Source organism: Malurus melanocephalus, unplaced genomic scaffold, assembly GCF_030028575.1.
Source record: "Malurus melanocephalus ecotype Western Australia unplaced genomic scaffold, MMel_1.1 scaffold_131, whole genome shotgun sequence".
NCBI classification, from domain to species: domain Eukaryota; kingdom Metazoa; phylum Chordata; class Aves; order Passeriformes; family Maluridae; genus Malurus; species Malurus melanocephalus.
This window is the reverse complement of record NW_026623363.1, coordinates 258,338-280,876: the sequence shown is the minus strand read 5'-3', so window position 1 is coordinate 280,876 and position 22,539 is coordinate 258,338. Positions and strand designations below refer to the sequence as shown.

The window sequence follows — 22,539 nt, the reverse complement described above, 5'->3', positions numbered from 1 at the left end:
GAGAGAAAATGTGGAGGTCTGTTTTCCACAGATCCAGTTTGTTCAGAAATGATGGAACATAATAATTACTGCAAAATGGTATATTTTTAAGCACCCTTGTTTAAGAAGACCTACATTTGCAGGAGTGTCCTTGAACAAAAGATTTAAAAACTGAAAAACACAAGGGAGCAGCTGTAATTTCTTCACGTTATTTAAATGTTTGGATTTTGTAAATCYCAAAATATTTCAGACAAACAGAACCCTCCACACAGTTTCCCGTTCCATCACCTCAAAAACGCAGTCATTGTAGGCAGWCAGAATGAAATGTGGGGTTTGGCCTCTACTATTAACTCTTGCTAATCCCCATGAATGTCCATTAATCTTATCTASCTCTGTTTTAGACTCTTGGAGGGACTAAAAATACCTTTGCTCCCTTCCCAGGAGGAGGTACTTCCAGCTTAACGTGCTGTGTTCAGCCAGGCTGAGCGTGTGGCCCCGAGGGCTGTGAGCACTGTGACACAGGTGACATCCTTRCTTCAGCTGTGGCCACTCCTGCCTTTTCTTGCTCCCATCTTTCTCCTTTCTTCTGCTTTTGTAGAGGAATGCAGTTCTAGATGTCCTGCCAAGAAACAAACGTGTGTTCTGGACTGCTGCCAGAGCTGACACTCTGGGTTTCTCATCCATTTCTTTGACAGCATCCCTGTGATTTTTCAGCTCTGTGCTCCCTCTAAAGCCAAACCTCAGGTAACCAATATCCTATAGCCTTCACATCCTACTGCACACGTGGGACATGATTTTCCTCTGGCATTGCCTCCTGTTCACATGCCTCCTTCGTAATTTTGTGATGTGCCAGAGCATGTGCAGGACTGCATGTGAAATGCCTCTTTTTTTTAAATGGAGCTTTAATTAAATACTTAAAGGCTATTATGCAACTCTGCTTTGTGGACCTACTAAACCTCCTAATCCCTACCCAAATAAAAAAGAATGCAACAGAAGTGGCTTTTTATGTCCTCCTCTCACACAGCTTCACCTTTTGGTTCAATTATAATAACCACACAAAAATGTAGGAAAAAAACCCCAAGGAGCTGACAAAGCATTTAATTTCCATCAAGCAATGACAACTGCACCCAAATAAATGCTAAAAGAAAACAAACAAGGAATGCCAAAACAGGTAAGTCATGTTGCTGCTGGCAGTCTTTCTGTCTTCCCAGGGTTACTAATTTGTCTCCTCTTCCGTTGGCTTCTGTGAATTTCCAYGCAGAGTATTCACAGGGCATTCTCCTCTGCCATCTCCCAGATGCAGTAAAAAACCCCAATGGTTTGCTTTATATGTACCTATATATGTGTGTGTATAATATATATTACACACACATAAATAGATCTATATCGTATAGATATTGATATTGAATAGATATATATATTGTATATTGATATTGATATTGAATAGATATATATATTGTATAGATACATATATATATGTATCTATATGTCTTCCTGTGTCTATGTGAACATATATATATATATATATATATATATATATGACCAGTAGAGCTCAGTAAATACTGTGCACAAACCTCTTCAGAGATCACTGCTGATATAGTTGAGCTACTTTAATTCATCTCCCAGATCAAAGGTGGACGCAGCTCCTGTCACATAACCAAGATGCAGGGKTTTTTCATGTGCTTATCCCAAGACAAAATGTTCAATAGCTAATAAATATCCTGATTATTTTTAACGTGCAGGTTACAGCTTGACTGAGTTTTCAAAGAGCCCACATCTAAACAGAGCAGTCACAGGGTCTCTCTGACATCACCTTTGGCTGCTCCCTCCTGGAGCTAATAAGTATCTGGTAACTTTTTGCCAGCTTTTAGGAGCTCTGTTCTCTTTGGTATATTAAAATCATTGTGAAGTAATTGATTCTGGTTGAGATAAATCTGATGAAAAYGAACGTTGACACACCCTGTGCTTAACTGGTTTGTGGCCCTGCCGGACCGGTCACTGCATCAACTCACAGACAAGTCCAGTCTCCTTCCAGAGCAAATGCCAAGCAGCTGCCTGTCCCTGCAGACAGCTATGGTTTGYCCATCTTTAAACTTCTGTACAGGAGTATCTTTGGTGCAGATCAATATCCACAGCAAATCCATCTGCCATGGGCTTGCTTCTCAAGATGCTCCAGCAATATATTGTTTTTTAGAAGAACCGTAACTATTTGCGATCAAATAGGAAGCCAGAGGCACCTTACATGGACACTTTGGGTGGCTCTTAGAAATGTTTATTCCATTTCATCCTTCATACAAAATGCTAGGCTGCAGGTTTTTGGTACCATGCCTGGACAAAACCCATAAACAAGTATGGAAGAAAGTAAATTAAAATCTTTGTAAAGCAAATGGAGCAGGATGGAGTGAACAGCGTGTTTTAGTTTGGATTTTTCAGTTTTTTACGAAAACGCAAGTTTGTTTTTTTTTTAATAAAGGAACTCTTTTAATCCTATTATACATCATGGAGAGATAGCTAACAATATTTACTTCACAGCATTAAATGTATCTGGGTCAGGGTCTCTGCTGAGCTTGGTCACACCGGAGAATTGGCAGGCTTGCTCCTGCTCATGGTACCAGAAGGCATGAAAGAGCCAAGCTATGAGCCAAGAGGGAGGGATATTTTCTTGATTGTTGAGCCCCTTTCTATGGCTTTTAAGGAACAGAGAAACAACCTCCCCCTTCTAACAAGCTGCTCACACCTACCCCTTCAAGCTTTCCTGAAATTTGTTATTGCTTCAAGCAATTACTAAGTTAGCTGGGAACAARCTTGCTTTTGCTAAACCTGGAATAAGAGCCCTGATACAAGGCTGTCACTGCGTGCTTCTGAAGAAGTAGCGGCACGGTATTTTGCATATCCCTGAAATCTGTTTGTGGTGTGAGCAGGACCAGACAGATGGGCATAAGCAGCAGAGATTTTCTGGTGTTGGCATAGGCAATAGCCCTGGAGGAGGAACAAGGCTGTGCTCGGTACCGACAGAGGGCAGGCACCAAACCAGTGCAGGAAAAGCATCTCTCCTGGAATGCCCTGGGACTCACAGGTTTGGAAGTTGCCATCCACTACCCAGCCCCAGCCTTTCTCTGCATTGCTGCTGCAAAGGGATTGCTGCCAAGCCCAGTGTGCAATGAGTAGTACAATTTGAACTGTGTYAGCCCTGTGCTAAATGTCATTCCCCAGTTTTCAGAGATGCAGGCAAAATGGAAAAGCATTGCCAAGAGCATTCCTGACAGGCCCTAGCCTTGGCTCTGTTTGGGTGTTAGCTGATCTACATGCATGTTCCSTTCTTGAGACCCATCAATGAATCTCATCATTGCCTGTAAAATAATGCCCTAGCTGACAGTTCTGGCAGCTCCCTCATGTCATTTTAAGTCTTTCTGCCTGGACAAGGCCCTGAAGACAGGCAGCAGCTGTCTCTGCTAGAGCTGCTGCCACTCTTGGTTGGTGAGGCAAGGTTTCTGATGAAGCAGGAGTACAGAAAGTGAAAGCTTCAAATTTAACACTGCGGAAGCTCGAGTAAGTGGGTGGAAAGAAGTGCCGTCTAGAGAAGCAGAAAACTGGTTTGCTAGCAGAGATATATAAAAAAAAGGAAAAAGTGAAAATTATGAAKTGTTTCTTCGGTCTGCAGAATTTGGGATGACTTGCTGGATACTAACCAAGAAAAAGCAAGTACCATCAGCACAGGAAATTGTGTGGCTTTACATATGCTYTCTGAAAACTTCCAAATATAGCGCTGCAGGTGGCACAGATGAGCTACAGATGGGSTAGCGGGGCCGTGGGCGAGTGTTCCTGCCATCTGCTCATGCAGCTCGAGGAGCAGCTCCCAGGGGAGACGGTGGGTGCTTGGCAGGAGAAAGTAAACCTGAGGTGCTCCACCAGTAGCTTCGCTGTTCTGAGATGTGATGCTCTTGATGTGAATTCTATCTTTCCTCTCCCGTGTTATTGTCCCCTCTTTTWCTTGTGGGCTTGGATGTCCAGTGAGATGGCTGTCAGGTGTAACCACGAAGAAAAAACACATTCAGCAAGTCACTTCTATATCGCTGCTGTTGTTATAAAGTGATCACGGGACTAGTGTATTTAGATGTTGCCTAGACTTGAGGGTGAACCGATGTATTTGAACACCAGGGCTTTTTTCTACTTACTGTGTAAAAACCTGGCAAACTGTAGCTCTTACTSATTTGCCACACTTCACAAGAAATACAGAAACACGGATATTGGCTTTGATGGATGTATACACATCTCAGCCTACTCTTACAACAGATTCTGGGACAAAGCAAAGAGGGGACACGGAATTATGACCCTGATTTTGGTMAAGTAATCTGCTTTGTGTCGTGTGCCCTCTCCTCCTCCCCCCCCCAAACCCGAATGTTTGTGGCAGTGGCGCTGTGGCCACCAGAATGACCGAGGAGGGCAGGAATGGCAGGATCGCCCGTGGGATCCGAGCACGCCCGCGTCTCCCGCCGCCCCACGCACCAACTCGGTTGTTGTGCGAGTTTGTGCTGGTCTGCACCCTAGGAAAAAAAAACAAAACAAAACAAAAAAAACCAACAAAAAACAACAAAACTCCAAGGCACAGGGCTCACCCGCGGCTGGCCCGCCTCAGCTCAACAGGAAACACKAGTCCCCCGAAAGGAAAACCCAGGGGAATGGGGGAGCGGTCGGGACGGGACGTCCCGTCCTGTCCCGTCCCGCCGGGGAAGGAGGGAGGGAGGGAGGCGGGGAGGAGGGGTTTGGCCGGGGACGGCATAAAGAGGCGGGGAGCCCTCGGGCAGCCGGGACGGACGGTGTTTTGCCGAGCCGTGCCGTGCCGTGCCGTGCCGTGCCGTGCCGTGCCGTGCCGTGCCGTGCCGTGCCGTGCCTGCCGGCGGGATGGAGGAGCGCTACAGCAAGGCGGAGACCCTCGCCCTTCGGAGGAAGCACATCGGGTAGGGGCGGCGGCGGCGCCGGGAGAGGGGCAGAGGGGAGGAGGAGGAGGAGGAGGAGGAGGAGGAAGGTCTGTCTCTGGTGACAGCTCCCGTCCGGAGCCGCTCGGCGCTGGCCGGGGCTGCTGGTGCTGGGCAGCCCCTCCGGCTCTGCAGGAGCAGCGGGACAGGGACATGGACACGCTCGGGACCTGTCAGCCCCGTGTCTCGCCAGGTCCTGGGGCCACCCGGCAGTCCCTAGGCGGGCGGGGGATGCTGTCACTGACACACTGCGCATCAAACGCTACTTCACTTTGCCAGGCGATCAAAGCCAGCAGAACGTGGTCCCCAGGTGTGTGTCTACTCTGAGGCTGTGCAGGGTTGGGGTTTTTTGTGCGTGCACCTGCTAAGCAGCCTTCTCTGCTGAATGAAGCTGTGGCTATTTCTTAAGCTGAGTTTAGCTGGGGTACATGCAGGAGGCTGTGACCTGAGCCATAGTCCTGGCTGTGAATGTATCTGATGCCTCTGTATGGCAATGTTAGTATGCACAGGATGTGCGGTTTCTTTTCTTTCTTCAGTGGGTGTTGCCAAGTGAAAAATGAGTGCAGGTTGTAAAAACAGAGCTATTTTGCTGCTGCATCTTAAATGTGTAGCATATATAGAAAGTTTACTAAAGATTCATAACTCACTAGAGATTCATTAAAATCATGGCCTCATAAAAAGAGTAAATCAAACACTCTTTGGGGGCAGCTCGATGTTAAGGGAGTCCTGCCTGTGCGAGGATTGTAGGATTGAGCAGATTGCTCAATGATTGCGGGGTGAACAAAAAGAAACTTTCATGGGATGAACTGACAGGTTAGAGAAAAAAAAACTCTATTCAAGCAATGGCCAGTGATGATGGACACTTTTAAAGTATAGCAGAGAAATAGGTGAAGATGTCGAAAAATATCTGCGCAACAGGACTAGTAGACGCTGTGAGAAAGAAAGCAAATTACTTTCACTTTCCAGGAGTCACATTTGGGTGTTACGAGTTCGTAACCTCAGTATACCCAACAATAACTCTCAAACTTAACTGGAAACAACTGGATTTATCCAAGGCCATATAAGCATTGCTGAAAGTTCGGAAGACTTTCCTTCTCCTCACTAATATCATTCAACATCACTATATAGCTGGCATGTTTTCCAAGAGTAAAAAAAAAAAAAAAAAAAAGGAAATTTAAAAAGTTTTTAAAGAGTGCTTTGGTTAATTTTATAAGGAGCTGGAGTTTTGCTGGAAGTCAGTGTGATTTAGATGCTTATAAAAAGCTGCTTTTAAAGATTTTATCCCAAGCAGACAGGGTGAGAGAATGCGGGTTTTAGGACCTGCTCAGCACCTCTGAAAATAAAGCCTGCAAGGCATTAGTGTTTTGCTCTTGACTGTGACCTCTATATGCTACAGTCATCTGTTGCGTAATGATTTTTTGGCTATAGTGTAGAACAGTGCTTAGCAGCTTCCTTGAGTCCCAGTGAGTTACTTGGCCATAGATGAGGCATGTAAACAAACAGAGACCCAGCCCAGAGACAGCAGGACAAAAAAGGACCTGGAGCAATGTGCAGACGCTGTGCTCCTGTGAAATCAATTGCAGGCAGAACGAAGCTTTGCAAACACCCTTATTAAACATCAGCTTCTGCTCCCACTGTGCCTGGAGGTGCACGGCTTTTCACTGTGAGCAAGAGCCCCTGCTTGACCAGCACCTGAATTACTCACAAGCTCTTTGCAGAAGGAGGCAATTGTCTCAAAAAATCAACCCTCTCAACACTCAAGGTGGAGGGGGGGGAGGCGGGCATGGAACTGAGAAAATTAAAATGCTGTTACATTTATTATGTTTTAGGCCTTCCTGCAAAGTTTTCTATGCCAAGGACCCTCTGAAGATAGTGCGTGCTCAGGGCCAATATATGTTTGATGARAAAGGAGAAAAATACTTAGACTGCATCAACAACGTTGCACACGGTAAGCGATTTGACTCGTGAGACTGCTGCCATTCCTTGAGTTCTAMCAGGGATCAGAACACATTTCTGCCAAGTGATGATCACAGTGCTCCTCTGAACATCCTCCTGTGGTTCAGTATTTGACTKCTTGCTAGTAATAACTAATTATTTCCTTCTTTAGTGGGCCACAGTCATCCATATGTGATAAAGGCTGCAACAAAACAGATGGAGCTGCTCAATACAAACTCCCGCTTCCTGCATGACAACCTCGTTCAGTATGCACAGCGTCTCACAGCCACCCTGCCCGAGAAACTCTCTGTTTGCTATTTTGTTAACTCTGGGTAGGTCTGATTCATATTCTATTTCCTGAATTGTATTTTATGACTATTTTGACTATTGAGACGGACAGCTCAGGACAGCTTGGTCTAAATCTTACTAAGTAGGACTTGGTAAAATGCAACAAAACTATTTCTAGCACTGATAAAAACTTATTTGCAATTTGCAGCCATCATATTTAGAGTGATGGCTCAAAGCTAGAGAGCCAAAACGTGAAACTGGCCTACTGAATGCGATGGAAAAAAGTAAGGGGGGAAAAAGCAAGGAAAGGAAATTGAGACCACAAATTGGTGAATGTTGTGTACAGCCTGGTGAATGCCATCTGTAAATTGACAAATAACCTTGGAAATAAGTTAGCCTTTTTCAGGCAGTTTGGTAGTCTGTGGTCGCTTACATGTCCAGAACAGACAACCTGCAGGGACCTGTGAGCAGAGGTGCTGTGATGGATCAGGCTGGAAGCTTGAGTCTTCTTCCAGGGTGCAGATTTGTGACGGTGCAAGCACTGGGGACAACGGGCTTGTGGAGTGTGGGAGATGGGGCATTGCTTTTTGAGGGTTAGTGGCTGCATTGTGTTCTCAGCTGCAGATYGGCCTCCTTTGTACCAAGGGGAGGTAAATATCTACGGGCAAACTGGGGGAGGGAAATAAAGCATCTCTTTGTTTGCTGTTTGTACAAAGGGCTGTTTTTTCTTTGCCCCCTTACATGGCACTTATAGTCTCAACCTTAGCRTTGTAATCTGTAGAGTAACAGAGTCTGCTGTGTTGATTTATCATATCCACGAGTCCCATGCCTTGTCCTCGGTGTCAGAACACCCTTTGAACTGAAACCCTTCTCCACTGTTTTGCTGCTGTGTGTGTTATAATGCAGGTCYGAAGCCAACGATCTTGCTTTGCGTCTGGCGCGGCAGTACCGTGGGCACCAGGATGTGATCACCYTGGAAAAGTAAGCACACAGAGCAGCTCATGTGAACGCAGCCAGCAGCTCCTGCCACTGCTTCAGAAGCAGCTTTGCAACAACCCCCTGCTGTTTGTACCCCACCGCCTGCTGAAAGAAAAGCTTTGTTGCTTTTGTGTTAGAACAGGTCAGGAAATCCCTTTTTCACATTTGGAAAACACAAGTTTTGAAGATCTCTGAAAAATAAGCTTGCTTGTCTTTCACCCCAGGTCAGTCACCTGTTAGAGGGCATTTCCCACAGAGSYTTCCAAAGCAATTCAGGCCAGAGACTTAAATGCTGAATTTCAACAGCAGTGAGTGGTCTGGCTACTGGGCTGCTCTGGAAAAGGGCTTTCTGTTCATCACGCACTGCTGGCCACGTTTCATTTTGCACAAATAAATAGTCAGTGGTCAAGAAGAAAGATCCTGTAGTTGTGCAGCAGCATTGCGATGATGCTCGGCTCTCCTCCAGTGAACACAAACATGTGCACAAAATCAAGTGGCTGCAGAATCAGGATATTCAAACAATATCCTTATCCTGACAGGGGCTTCTTCCAAACCCTCTCACCTACGAGGCTTTCAGGGCAGATAGTGGTGGGCTCTTGCGGCATAAAGTCCCCACTTCTCAGTGCAATCCCACCCCTCAGAGTCTTCACAATGGTGTTGGGGTGTAGCTTGCAAAGCTTGGGCTGGCCAGAGTGGGGCCCTCAGGTTGGAAATGAGGGAGCTGGAGCCACCCTTCAGCTCTAGGTAAGGCTGCTGAGGCAGCCAGCTTACAGTCAGTGCAGTCCAGGGGACACCATCTTGGTCTGTCCCCATGCTGGCACTTGATTTTAATCTGTTTCCAATCTTGCTAGTTAATTAAAGTCAACAACAGTTTCATATTGTCTTTGAGASAAAGCCTGAGTAAATCAGATCAAGATCCCTTCACAAACAATGCCACTGTGTTGCAGATACAGTTGCTTATTCTGGGTTATTATAGGCACAGTTGTAAATTAACTCTTCTATACATTTGGYGAAAAGTGACTTGGATATTTAACACTCACGCAGTGCTTACCATGGCCATGTTACATCTCTGATTGACATCAGTCCCTATAAATTTAATCAGCTGGGAAAGGACAGCAAGAAGGAGTATGTGCATGTGGTAAGTGTGGTTTTTTGGTTTGGGTTTTTTTTTGTCATTTTTATGCTTGTTATGCAGCATATTGGATTACCCACTTCTGGTGTAAATATAATTTCATTCTGTTTTGCTGATGCTAGTGGATGTGTGCTTGGCTGGTTTTCAGGGAAATAAATATAGCAAAATTGTTTGCTTTTGGGTTTCTAAGAAGGTGAGGCTGATGTCCTTCATTGTGCTAGGTGTTTTTAGTCACTGCATTGCATGGTTACACAGTTTGATGAAATTAGCCAATATCCATTGCGTTGGGTTGGCTAAAGATATGCAGGACTTTGAGTCTAGTTCCAAATCTGGAAAGACAGACTGTACAAGTTTACACAGATTCAGGTATAGGACTSATGGGTGTCCAAGGGAGTGTGATTTTTTCACCTGAATTTGTGCACCTTAAAAAGACAAAAATTTTTCTCAGTCCAGAAATGTACATCAAGCAGGTCTTTCCTAAACCTCCTTGTGTTAACCACACTTCCCAAGTAGTGTCCACCTTTTTATAGCACTGCCTTTCTCTTGTCTACTGACCCTTTCCTAACAATTTGTAGAGGCTTGAATGTTGTACAGATTTGTAGCATGACTAAAATGCTGCGAGGGAACTGACAGACTGGAAAACACCACTCTCCAGCTGCAGAAATGGATCTTCTGTGAAAATCTGAGATAAGGGGGTGKATGGGTACTCATTATTGTGTCTTGAGGGGCAGTCTTGAAAGGTGGGTGAGGTAGATGATGGTTCTTTCACCAGTCACATTCAGTAATATTGGATCTTTGGCAGGCCCACATTGAGTTTAAGCTCCAGAAAACATTTTTGCAATTCAAAGCAAACATTCAGGCTGTACTAACTCCTGTTAACTATTTGTGTGTAAAGCCAATAAAGTGGAGCAATAGAAGAGAAAGGAAATGTTTCATAGAAGGATGGTCTTTATTAAAAAAAAAAAAATAAAAAATTTTAAAAATTGGTCTTTTCAGGCTCCATCTCCAGATATCTACAGAGGGAAATATAGGGAAGACCACCCAGATCCAGCAAGTGCTTATGCTGAGGAGGTGAAAAAGATTATTGAAGAAGCACAGAAGAATGGACGCAAGGTGTGTGCTTTGCACTCTAGAAATGCTGAGGCTTCATCTGTTTATTATGGCATGGGGGCTTGTAACAGGCAACTAAGGACTTGTTTCTTTCCCTATTTCACATGTTTCCCTCTCCCTTCATTTCTCTGTGATGGGCTCTGTGTTCAAAATGGACTATTTTTCTACCTGATGCTCTTACCATAATTGTTTTAGGCACCAATGAAAGGATATATAATATAGTTGTATATAAACAGATGCAACCAAACCTGTTAAATTTCCTATTTTATGCATTGAATTRATCGATTGTAAATATCTTAGGGAAAGCTTTGAGGTCAGCTGAGAAAATACATCACAAATTCTGGCAAGGGTGTATAAAAACCTCCACGACATGGAGAAAACCTGCTGTATAAAATCTTGCCACATTTCTGAGCCTATGAGCTTGAGATAAYTTTGAAGTCATACAAAAAGGTGAAACTTCCAATCATACACAGCATGACCTTGATAAAACCAGACAATTTCTGAACAGATGCACCTAAAATGTGTGTTAATGTTTTATATCACGACATTATTATGTTGAGACATGTAGGGCTTGATCCAAAGCCCACTGAAGTCCCAGAAGACTTCAGTGGAGACTGGAACATGTTCCCTTCTAGTCCAATGGACTTGCATAACTCTTCTTTTAGTTTCTTCATCAGCTTTTTTTTTTTTTTTTATTCTCTACTAATGGATAGTTTTGTTTTTTCTTCCCCTGTTTTCTTTCTTTTGCATATTTCTTAGGTTTTGGTGCCATAGACCTGTGGCAGGACGAGCTGTGCTAAAGGCTAAGCCTCACATGCTATGGGGAGCTCCGTACGCTTTGGCCGTAGCATTCCTCTTCAAATATAGCGTACGGTTCTTTACACGTTACTGCTCGTGTTTCCAGGACGACTGCGCCAGCTCAGAGACCTCTTGATGCTCAGGGAGGGGTTCACAAGTGCTGTGGGGATGCAATCCCTTAAATAGCAGACTTTGGCTGAGACCTCGGGGTAATATCGTATCTCTGCTGCATAGACCTCTTCTGTTGACCAGAAACGAATTTTGATGTTCCAGTGTGTCTGATCTGCTGCTCTCACCCTTCCTGACTTGAAATAACTTCCTTTTTCATTCCTAGCAACTGGAATTATTTCATCTGTAGAATTTTTTCTCTTCTTTTGTCAAGTGCCTCGTGCTGACATTTTACTTGTGTAGTTATTTGCCTTAGGCAGGGGTGCCCAAAGGGTAGCCAGAGGTCATCTTAAGAGTTCAGCCTCTACCCACCACTGCCTGGTGCTTAGGATTGAACCAAAAACCTCATATATCTGCAAGCTTTATTAACTTCTTGGGGAAGGCACTACCCCAACAACTACTGTTGTGTGTCACCTGTAAATTGACATTTTTAAATAAATTTGCATAACTCCCAGGAGCCTGATCCAAYATCATCCAGGTCAACAGCTGTGGGACAAGGGCTAAGTGGAGATCCTGATTCCCATCAGGCYGCAAAGGTGGCCCTGGCTACTGCAAATTTGGGCACTCCTGACTATGAAATGGATAAATTCTTTAGCCMTAGCTGTTTTCAAGAGCTCTCAGTTATCCACCCCACTGCGTGATTAAATTAAGGCACACATTTAAATGTTTATTTCTAGACTGTTAGATGTCTGTGCCAAGGCCAGGTAGATAAACACAGCTCTCACATGAGTTTGTCTCTTGTAGATTGCTGCCTTCATAGCTGAATCCATGCAGAGCTGTGGAGGCCAAGTAATTCCACCTGYGGGCTATTTCCAGAAAGTGGCAGAGTACGTACAGCACTTCAAAAGGGCATGATGGGAAAATTAACTAAAGAAAAAGCTTTTCTCACTGTAGACTTATCTAATCAATTCAGCTAATAACCTCTCCTGTTCTTGGCTATCTGTGGTTCATCTTTGCTTATTGAAGAGTATGATTTCAGTTCCATTTTTAATGGAATATCAGCTAATTTTTTTTAGCTAGGTAATTGCCATTCTTTTCCTATCTWTAATCCTCAACCATAAGTTTGATGGAAGATGAAGTTAAACCAGTTATAATACTGCAGTATCATTACAATACCTCTATTTGGCATTAAAATRTCAATTTTCTTTTTCCTAACATGTAGCATACTAAAAATTCCATAGCTATAAAATAGCTATAACTATATTCTTTCTTTTTTTTTTCTAACTTGGTCTCACACAGCAGAATTTCTGTGATGCACACTGCCTTGTCCTTGATTTCCTACCCATGTTCTGCCACACCAGACGTTGAAGCTGTTGTGTTTGTTTTCAGGTATGTGCGAGCAGCGGGTGGAGTGTTCATAGCTGATGAGGTCCAGGTTGGCTTTGGCAGAGTTGGGAAGCATTTCTGGGCATTCCAGCTGCAAGGTGAAGACTTTGTGCCTGAYATTGTCACCATGGGAAAGCCCATTGGCAATGGACACCCCATGTCATGTGTGGTCACGACGAGGGAAATTGCTGAAGGTTTTGGTGCTACCGGACTGGAATATTTCAATACAGTAAGTTCATAGGTGAAGATTTGCCATTTTTTTCTTTTCCTTTTGGTCTGCATTTAGCAGTTAGAAGTTTCCCAGGTGATCCAGATAACATCTATATCCAGCACTTCATCACATTACTAAAAGTTCGAGTCAACTACAGTCTAATATCTAAAAGCAACTGGAATGAAATGTACTTTGAAATGTGCTCTGTATCAATGGTWCATCATCATGGGGATCAGCACAAGCTCTCTGGCAGGTCTTGCGTCTCAGCTCACATCCATACAGATAAATTCTTCCTCAAGTCTCTTTCCCTCTCCCCACTCTGAAGTGTTGATCATGTAAAATTTCATTTTCTAGGATAGGCTCTGTGCTGGGGGAGCTCATGCCCTGGCAGACCTTGCTCTGCAGTTGACACCTCCCAAAACAGTTACCATTTACCAGGAAACATTTCATCTTTGTGCATGCCACAGAGGTGCAGTCTTCTTGTTTACTGAGCCCTCTTTCTGCTCCTGTGACTCAGCCTTCTTCCCAGCTACCATGAATTGCCCTGTTTTTAATGGGGTTTAGACTCTCTGGTTGAAAATATATCAAATCTACCATCCACTGCTCTTCTTGGGAGCATTCTGCCTGCACATGCAATCAGCTGAATGCTTCAGCCTTGAAATCTTCAAATCACTGCAAGCTGAAGCCAAGGAAGAGGGAGCTCTTCCCTTGCCCCAAGTGTAGGTACAAAATCCCCACCTTTTCAAGTGTTCCTCATGASATGACAAGCAGGAGAGGGCAAGTGAAAGCAACGTGGATAGCCACAGATGAATGATTTGTTTTGATGGGTTTTGATTTTGATGTTTTGTCTTTGCTCTCAGTTCGGAGGCAATCCGGTGTCCTGTGCTATTGGCTTGGCTGTGCTGGATGTAATAGAGAAAGAGGATCTCCAAGGAAATGCCACACGTGTAGGAAATTATCTCCTGGAATTGCTGGCTGAGCAAAAGGAGAAACATCCCTTAGTGGGAGATATCAGGTGGGTGCATTACAGAAATGTCAGAGAAGAAAGCAACTGTGCTAGAAAAAGCAACAAATTTGGTGTGAGTGGAACACAGAAACATTCTGCTACACCTCTCTTTCAAAATGGACTAACCAAAACTGGCATTGTAAGGCAACATATTTTTTTTAAAAAAGTTGTTCATCAATCTGTTTAGTTAGTTATAAGCACACACTAGGAAAGTTTTGGGAGYGTAGGAGAAAGTGCCACCCACATGCAATAACCAAGCTGTCAGCACAGCATTGTAATGATGCAGACTTTGTTCAGATCTCTGGTCCATTTCCTTGAGAGGTGTTACTATGKATTTCCTCATCTCATATTTCTACCATTGATGATTGCCTTCAGGTTTTTTGGGGAAAGAGGTTTTGGTTGCAGGGTTTTTATACTTCTTTTTTTTTTTTTTTTTTTTTTTTTTTTTTTTTTTTCATTATTTGTCTGCCTGGCTTGCGATTGCAGGATAAGAGTGAAAGAAAATGATTGTTTCATTCTCATTTGGCCATGTAGCTTTTATGAGCCAGGTAAATTTATTTGTGCAGAAATATCTGTTGTGTCACTGGATTGTGTGAAGTAGCCAAAAGGCAACCAAAGACCAGATCTTCTCTTTCATGCTCCTTCCCCCATTTACTCTCCAGGGAAGGGAATTACAGCTGTTAGAAACAGGTATTGCATTTGCAGCAGAACGCTGGGATTATTGACACTGGATTTCACTKGTCTGTACTTTTCTGTTCCAGGGGTGTTGGGTTGTTTGTTGGAGTGGATCTGGTGAAAGATAAGCAAAAGAGAACACCAGCCACAGCTGAAGCTCTTCATCTTATTTATAAGTAAGTAATKAAAGACAGTGCAGTGATCAAATCCTCCTGATATTCTCCAGTTAGTCACTGATTTAATTTTAAATTTGTGTAGTTTTTGATAACGAGGTACTAAAAAAAGAAAACTTTCGAAATCTGTCTCAGCCTGAAGGAAATGACAGGACACATCATGGTTTTATATCTGTGTCTAACACATGTGTTTCCTCTTTCCACAGACTCAAAGAGCATAAAATCCTTCTTAGTGCGGATGGACCCTACAGAAATATTTTAAAATTTAAACCACCAATGTGTTTCACAAAGGAAGATGCAAAACATGCAGTGGAGATAATTGACACACTTCTTACAGGTATGTGTGCTTTAGAATTCAAAGGAATACTCTTCTTTATTCATTCCCCAATGAAACACCAGCCACCGTGGCCTAGGCCATTCCATGCAAAGGAAAACAATCAGCTGCATTTCTTACCACTCTTCCAAACTGCTGTTCTTAATGCCAATTATTATAAATAGATACAAAGCCCCATATGTACTTCATCCAAACTTTTARGCAAGATCCTGCTCTTGTTCCTTTCTCTCCCAGACTCAGTGTTATTACTCATTTCTGGTCACATATGGTGTTTGTTAAGGAATGAATATATTAATTCAGCACAGGCCCAAAAGGCACTGCAGATACACTGGTGTAATTTTCCATAATAGCCCTACCTTTTTTTTTCTTTTTGTTTTGTTTTTGTTTGTTTGGGTTTTTTTTGGGTTTTGTTTTTTTTTTTTTTCATTAGCATACTGGAATGTGATTGTCTCACTCAAATTTAGCCCGAAGGTTTTCAGGCTCTACTTATCTTTTATTTGAGAACCAACCCAGGGGAAAATAATATTATTTATACTGTTAGCATAAGGGCTCTTGAAGCCTCTTGTACATTGAATGCTCCCATCTTCTGTGCATATAACAACTAAACTAAGATTTCCACCAACCTGCTGGACAAAGGCAGAATTCCACTYTGAAAGATCTCTCTGATACCCTGTGCTACAGTCAGGTTGCAAATTTTATTMTTTTCTCTAAATACCCCCAGGCTACACAGTCCTGATTAATCACATTGCCTTGAAAAATGTTTTAGGAAGTATTGAGCACTCTTCAGTTATTCTTCTGTGTGATAAATGCCCAGAGGAATTGCTTATTTTTTTTACTTCAGCCAGCTACTAAATTGACTGTGTGCTTACTTACCCCTGCTCCTTTTAATTATTTTATTACTTCTTTTTTTTCCTAGAAATGGAAAAGGCCACTGGAATGAAGACAGAAAATAATGCATCTACAAATGTACAGTGTAAAAGAAAAGTACGTTTTAAATTTTTTTAAACTCCTTTTCAGAAATGTTTGGCAAAGCAAATATAAATATCACTCCTTCATTTTTGGAAGTGTGWGCGGCTCTGTGCCTTGAAACTGAGCTCGGAGTGTAACTCGCTGCTAGAAACCTGAGAGGATTTACCCTGTCTCACCAGGGCAAATCTAAAAGAGCTGAGTAATACAGACCTACAGCGTGTTATAGGCAAGCCCCTCGCCTTATCTGCTGTGTGCAAACAAGACCAACCAGACTCTGAGCGGCATAAAATCATGAGCACGGCAGTCAGACACTACTGGTTCTTGGTATTACGTTCCACTGAAAGATATTTGGCTTTCTAAGCAGCCTGGAAGGTGTCCAAGTTTTTGGACAGTTCCAAGGATTCTGTTTCCACCACATCYCTTTGAGTATGAGTGGCTGACACGCATCCAAGTTAGGACTTCTTAGGTTGCAACCCCAGCTTTGGATAAATCACACGTGATTTCTCACACCCTTAAAAACGTGTCACCTTCTCTATGGGAACACTTGCTGAACTGTCCCTTGGTGGATTTTCCAGTGGTGCTGTGGGGGTGGAAAAGCAATAGCTCAGCTGCCTATGGGTGTAGTAATTAAGCAGAGACCTGACCAGTTACTGGCTGTATATCCAGATTTTACTAGGTTTGGAGTGCAAGCCTGCTCTTACAGACATTTTTACACYATCAGTTTATTTCTTTCAGAGCTGAAAAGTTGTGGCAATAATAGAGAGTCAGGGCTACCTAATGGGATCCCAGTCCGGTGGCTGCCTGGTGGAAGACACACAGGCCCCTACTGACATTTCCTTTTTGTTTCAGACAACTGAAGAGAGTTCTCAACCAGAAAGTGCCAGTGAAAGCAATGGCCACCTGAATGGAGCTGCCTGCCGACAAGAAAACGGGATTTATTCAAAAAAGCGCTCAGTGCCAAGTAAAAGAATAAGAACATGAAGGGGGAAGGTTTCTTCATTCAGTTTGAAGCTGTGTCCGTCCTGCTTTTGAGATGAAGAGTGCAATAGTCTGAGTCCCAGGATCTGTTTGAAGTCTAGCCATGCCTTCCATAAACTGGCTGGATTCCTATTAGCTTCAGTAGGTTTAAAATACCTTTGCAGATACATGAGAATGGTGCCATGTGGCTTGAAATCTAGATGTGACAGAATGGACTAGTGATACAAAAATACCTTGGTGCTGATGGCAGGCGTGACATAGGTACACAAACTTGCTAGAAACTGCAGATTTACCCATATTATGCAGAATCTGATTTGCTTAACTGCCATAAAGCAAATGCCAATCCTATTAAGTTTAAAAATATATGCTTAACATGCTATTTTTACAATATTTTAAATTTCAATATATAATATTGAGATGTTAATTACTTCCCATGTTTTAATGGCTGAAACAATGCTTGAGAAAGAAATCATTATTATCTTCTAGTGTAACTTAGGTCCTATGGACCATATTCCCAGCGGATGTAAATTGGAGGAGCTTTGCTAAYGTCAGCAATGCTCTGCTGAGAGTCYACTKCTCTATGTGTAGAGACACGATGTCTATGCACGGCACTCTCACTATAAATTCAAAGAAAATGAAGAATCTAAYTTTCTATGAATAAAGCAACATTTATAAATATTTATGTAGAGTAAGATTTTAAAATTTCTTTTCCAAAATTTTATAGATTGAATCCTGTAAGTCTGTAAAATATGCAAGTAAAGTATATATYGTTTCAGACACACTGATCAATTGAATTTAACGTGAAGGACTCTCAAAATGAGGTGCCCAGGAACAGCCCAGCTTGCATTCCCATGGATTTTAGTTGATTTGAGAGTCAAGGGAATTACTGCCTGATCCTGTCAAAGCAGGGCTGGTACTTTTTGTCAGTGGTGATGAAGAATCACAGACCAGTTGCATGGGGTCCTGAGACAAAAATACCAGCACTGGTTAATYTCTAAAAGGAGAGGACCATGCATAAACCCTGCATGCAGCCACTGCCTGGCTGTGCTGAGGATACTTCAGTCTCACTTGCATCATTGTCAGTGTTAAATTTCARTGGCAGCACGCAAGCCCTGCTTCTCTTTCTTAATATGCTCCATGCTTTGGAGGATGTGGAGGGCTTTTCAAATGGTTTGTACTTCAGGAAAAAAAATGTATTTATTTCCTCCTCAATTTGAATACCCTAAATTCTGCTGTTTCCTAATTGCTGCTAATGATCCTACTGATATGACTGAAAATTGAGCACTTTATCTAAGTTCATGTTCTCCACAATTTGCTACATTAATATTGATGTTTCTGGTGTAATGCCTTCCAACATCCTCAAGCTGGCTTATTTTCTGTTTCATGATCCTTGAATAATTCTTCCATAAAAATAAATMTTTTGTTTGTAATTATGATGTCATACACAAAGAGGGATTTTTTTTTGTTTGTTTGTTTTCATTTTATTCTTCAGTAACTCCTATTTGCTGAGGGAAGTAACTTCAGTTTTGGCTGGAGGTTGTCCCTATGCCAAAGCAGAACCGACTAGGCTGTGTTTCCCGGGGCACTCAGCTGTTGGCAGCTCTCACCCTTCACCTGCCACAATTCATTCCCTCCTAACTCTGCACCAGGAAGGACATCACAGGTTTTTCCAAAATGAAACTACACAAAGAACTGAGTGAACCTAATCTGGTGTGTCCAAAGGCACAGTTYAGGTCACTCCCTGTATGGAGTGCCACTGCTTACATTACACATCATCACTGTGTGCAGCAACAAGCAAGCAAACACTTGTGTGATTTATTGGAAGGCTTAAACTTGAAGGCACAGAGCCCACCAGTCTGCACTGTGACACCAGCTGCTGTAGCAGATCATTAATACTTAATTTTCAGAAGTATGTCAAAGAACTAGATACAAAAAATCAATTAGCCTAAATCTGAGGGAGGGTGGTTTGAAGATTGCAACCTGATAAACACATTGGGCTTGTGTCTCTATTTCTTCCTGTACCTGTGCCTTGGTTCTGCAYATGCTCAAAATATTTGGAACAACCATTGCTCCAATTCACTTATGTTTTCCACCCAGGCTCTCCTTCACAAGTCAGGAAGCTCTCTTCCTGCTGGTTCTGCTCAYAATGCAAAGTGCAGGTTACCTAGAAGAAGTGTTCTGTTTTTGTTAACAAGAGAGGAAATCACTCTGTGATACACGTTAAAAAGAACCACGATCATTTAAATGGTGGAACCAATCCAGCAGTCACCAGGAGCTGAGCTGGACCTACCTGGCTTATTATTGCTTATTATTACATCAGTGTTCCCACAGTATCTCAGAGTCCTTTCCCCAGGTTATGCATAATCCTTAGTGCCAAGGCCTTACTAATTAGAAGAGCCTGACTAAAGGATGAGAGAGTAGCAGCAGCAATAATTAAGGCTAAACACAGAGAGCACAGTTCCAGTCAGCTGAACTGATTAAATATGTTACTTCCACTAAACAGCCAAGACTTTTAKTCCCCTTTCCAGCTCCATTTCCTTTTTTAATTCTACCTGTCCTATCCTGGCTTTGCAAGTCCTGGTTTTAGCCAAGTGTTTCAACCTCTACCCTAGCCCTTCCAATCATCAGGCACCTCCATAAACCAGTTCCACTCACTAACCTTGCAGAATAAAAATAACGCCACACCTTTTCCCCCAAGTTTTCAGCAAGGCTAATGAACAGGCTCATGCAGAAGTAAGAGAGAGTGGAGTGAAGAAAAGGCAGGAATCCATCCCAAGTGGGTATCCCCTGAGTTGCTTACTTGTATTTTCACTCTAGCTCATCATCCTACTGGAATCTCAATCAAGATAATTTTATTGCATTCTCATAGTTTGCCACTGTGRTCATCACCTTCATATTGCATGTTTATACTTTCAAGCAAAGTTAGAACAAGGGAACAAGAAAGGACAGTGCTTGCTGCAAACACTGATGAAAATGTGACACTGAGAGTCTGAATCCATTGCCARTTAATTCTGCTGCATAAAATAAAGCACAACTGAGACTGTGTGGGGTCAGAAAGCTGTGCCTTACACAGAGCTGTTCTGGWGAGAAGAATCAGCATTAAAAGTTGCCATTTCAGCACAACACTGCAGAACTGTAGGGAAACCAAGAATGCCACATCTGGGCAGAAAAGCCTCAGTCTTACCTCTATGAAATACCACTTAGACTACAATGAATACAGGAATTAGGCAAGGGCATTATATTTTGTCTGCTGAATTTTCAGTTGAACGGTTTCTTAGGCATAGAAGAGCCTCTTCTCAGATAATACATTTATAATCTTCACAGCTGTTAAGCTTAGTGGCTGTGAACAAACAACCAGCCACAACACATCAAAGTCCAGAGCAGGAAAGTCCCCACACACACATCCAGAAGCAGCAAGCTCTGATTAAATCTCATAAAATAAGGGAGGTAATTGAAGGAGACCAAGGGACAAGCCTGAAAAACTGATTTCACGTGTCATTGCAATGCACAAGGCATTTTGGTTTAAGAAACAAACAAACAAAAAAGAAAAACAAAACCACACCCCCCCCCAAAAAACCCAAAAACCAAAAAAATATAATTTAAACCCCTTCCAAACCAAACAAAAAACAAAAAAAAAAAAAAAAAAAAAAAAAAAAAAAACAAAAACAAAAACCCACCAAACAAAACAGACAGAAGTTCATTTTTAATATGGTAAAAGTGTGGGTCAAATATCTGATGAGCCAACAATTTCAGCGCCGACGTGCAAAAAATCACACCTTAAAAGAAGTAATAAACACTCATGCTAAAAAATCTTAAATGTAATAAAATAGAAAAGAGTTATGAAACATAAAAAGTAATTAAAAATCATTAAAATATAACTAGGTGGATGCCTCTTGCAAAATGAATTAATTTGTACAGGTATTTCTTGGACAGTAAGCTCCCAGTGCTGCAGCTGCTGTAAGCCAAGAGCTGCAAAAAACAGAATGAGTTAAAGAGAAGGCAATTGGTAATACACTGCAGAAGACCAAGCAAGGCACTGGGATGTGCAGCTCTCTACTGGGGATGTACACACTGAAGCATATTATATCTACCTCTGTGGGCTTCCTCTCCATTTAATAAAATAACTGAAAAAAATAAGTGKCTCATGCTTATGGCAGCAGAAAGGTTAATTTAATTTTCCAGGTTTCTCAGTGATGACTTGAGCAGGTGTTTCTAGTGGTGTCTCTCTTCACCCTGGACCTGGCCCRTGCTGCTGCCAGCCAAGCTCTGCCAAAGGATTATGCAAGGGAGCACAAGGGCAAATGGCTTTGATGGGATTTCCCTATCTCTGCTATCTGTACACATTTGTATTTTCCTACCTGGAACATTGGATTTTGTTGGTGCCTTTGGTTCAGCAGAAAAGCAGAATTTGAAAAAGCAAGTTAGTTATCTCTTGACATTTCCCACGGACTTGTATGCCTGGATTGTGTCCTGTTGTAGGCTCCAGCTTCCAGAGACACAGGGCATCTTACAAAGTCCAGGAGAGACAACTCTGCAGAGGAGGACTCTTCATGCTGGTATTTCATGAAGAAAAATATTTGGTCCTAAATGAAAAGCCAGGATACAAAACACCAAAAGTTTAAACCTTTCACTGAGCTTTGCAGGTCAAGATCAATGTGCACCAAGCAAAACAGTCTTCAGTCTGTGCCACCACCGCTCACAGCCATTCATGTGTCTTGGGTAAACGCTGCTCCCAGTATCACAAGAACACACATTTACAACAATATGGAATTAAARACTAAATTAGAGGAAGCAGAAGGGGAAGAACRTGAAAAAAAWATGTTTTGGCGCAGCGCTGAAGATTGCTAAAAGCCTTTGATAATCTACAAGGTAGAAAGTCCTGATGTCACACAAAAACCTGGACAGGATTCCTGGCTTCAGCCTGCTATTGATCCATTACATGGCTCAGAGAGTGACATAACATCTTTGTGTCTCTATTTGCCTCCACATGTAAGAGCAACTGTAATAACCTTCATTATGGTTTGTAAAGCTTAATCACCTTATCAGGAGCAGCACTGATGATACAGGACTGCAACACCCAAAGTACAGTCAGCTCAATTTACTTATTTGGAGTTATCTCATTTTATTCCTTACTTGCCTGTGCTTTTTTCAGGGAATAAATCCCTATGGTGGGCAATACAGAGAATGATTATGTGAAATACCAGGAAGCAATAAAGAGACACAACTACAGGACCACAGGGACAACTYCAGTCTGTATAGCATCTCCAAGGAAGCTTAAAGGCCTGGAAATACATTTCCAGTTGCCACAAGACACTCCTTTAAACAAATAAAAAGCTTTTGGTATTCATTCCTTAGTTTCTTCATTCTAGTCACAAAATAAGGCATGAAAGGAGCTCATCTGGAAAATGCGCTGCTAACACGCTCCAGTGGCTGCTCTTGAGAACAAAGGTTTCTGTTCACAGTGCTTATAACCAGCTCTCAATTAAGTTAGCTTTATTCTATT

The 22,539-nt window shown here is 42.5% G+C and overlaps 1 protein-coding gene across 1 annotated transcript; it reads left to right on the top strand.

Moving 5' to 3' along the window:
- Positions 1-4,771: 4,771 nt before the first annotated feature.
- On the top strand, positions 4,772-18,469 carry ETNPPL (ethanolamine-phosphate phospho-lyase). Its single transcript, XM_057370711.1, has 13 exons — positions 4,772-4,937; positions 6,785-6,903; positions 7,063-7,222; positions 8,085-8,159; positions 9,201-9,294; positions 10,285-10,401; positions 12,109-12,191; positions 12,694-12,919; positions 13,762-13,916; positions 14,669-14,758; positions 14,962-15,092; positions 16,006-16,073; positions 16,908-18,469. Exons 1-13 carry the CDS (start codon positions 4,882-4,884, stop codon positions 17,037-17,039), a joined length of 1,506 nt encoding a protein of 501 aa, XP_057226694.1. The 5' UTR covers positions 4,772-4,881; the 3' UTR covers positions 17,040-18,469.
- Positions 18,470-22,539: the final 4,070 nt, after the last annotated feature.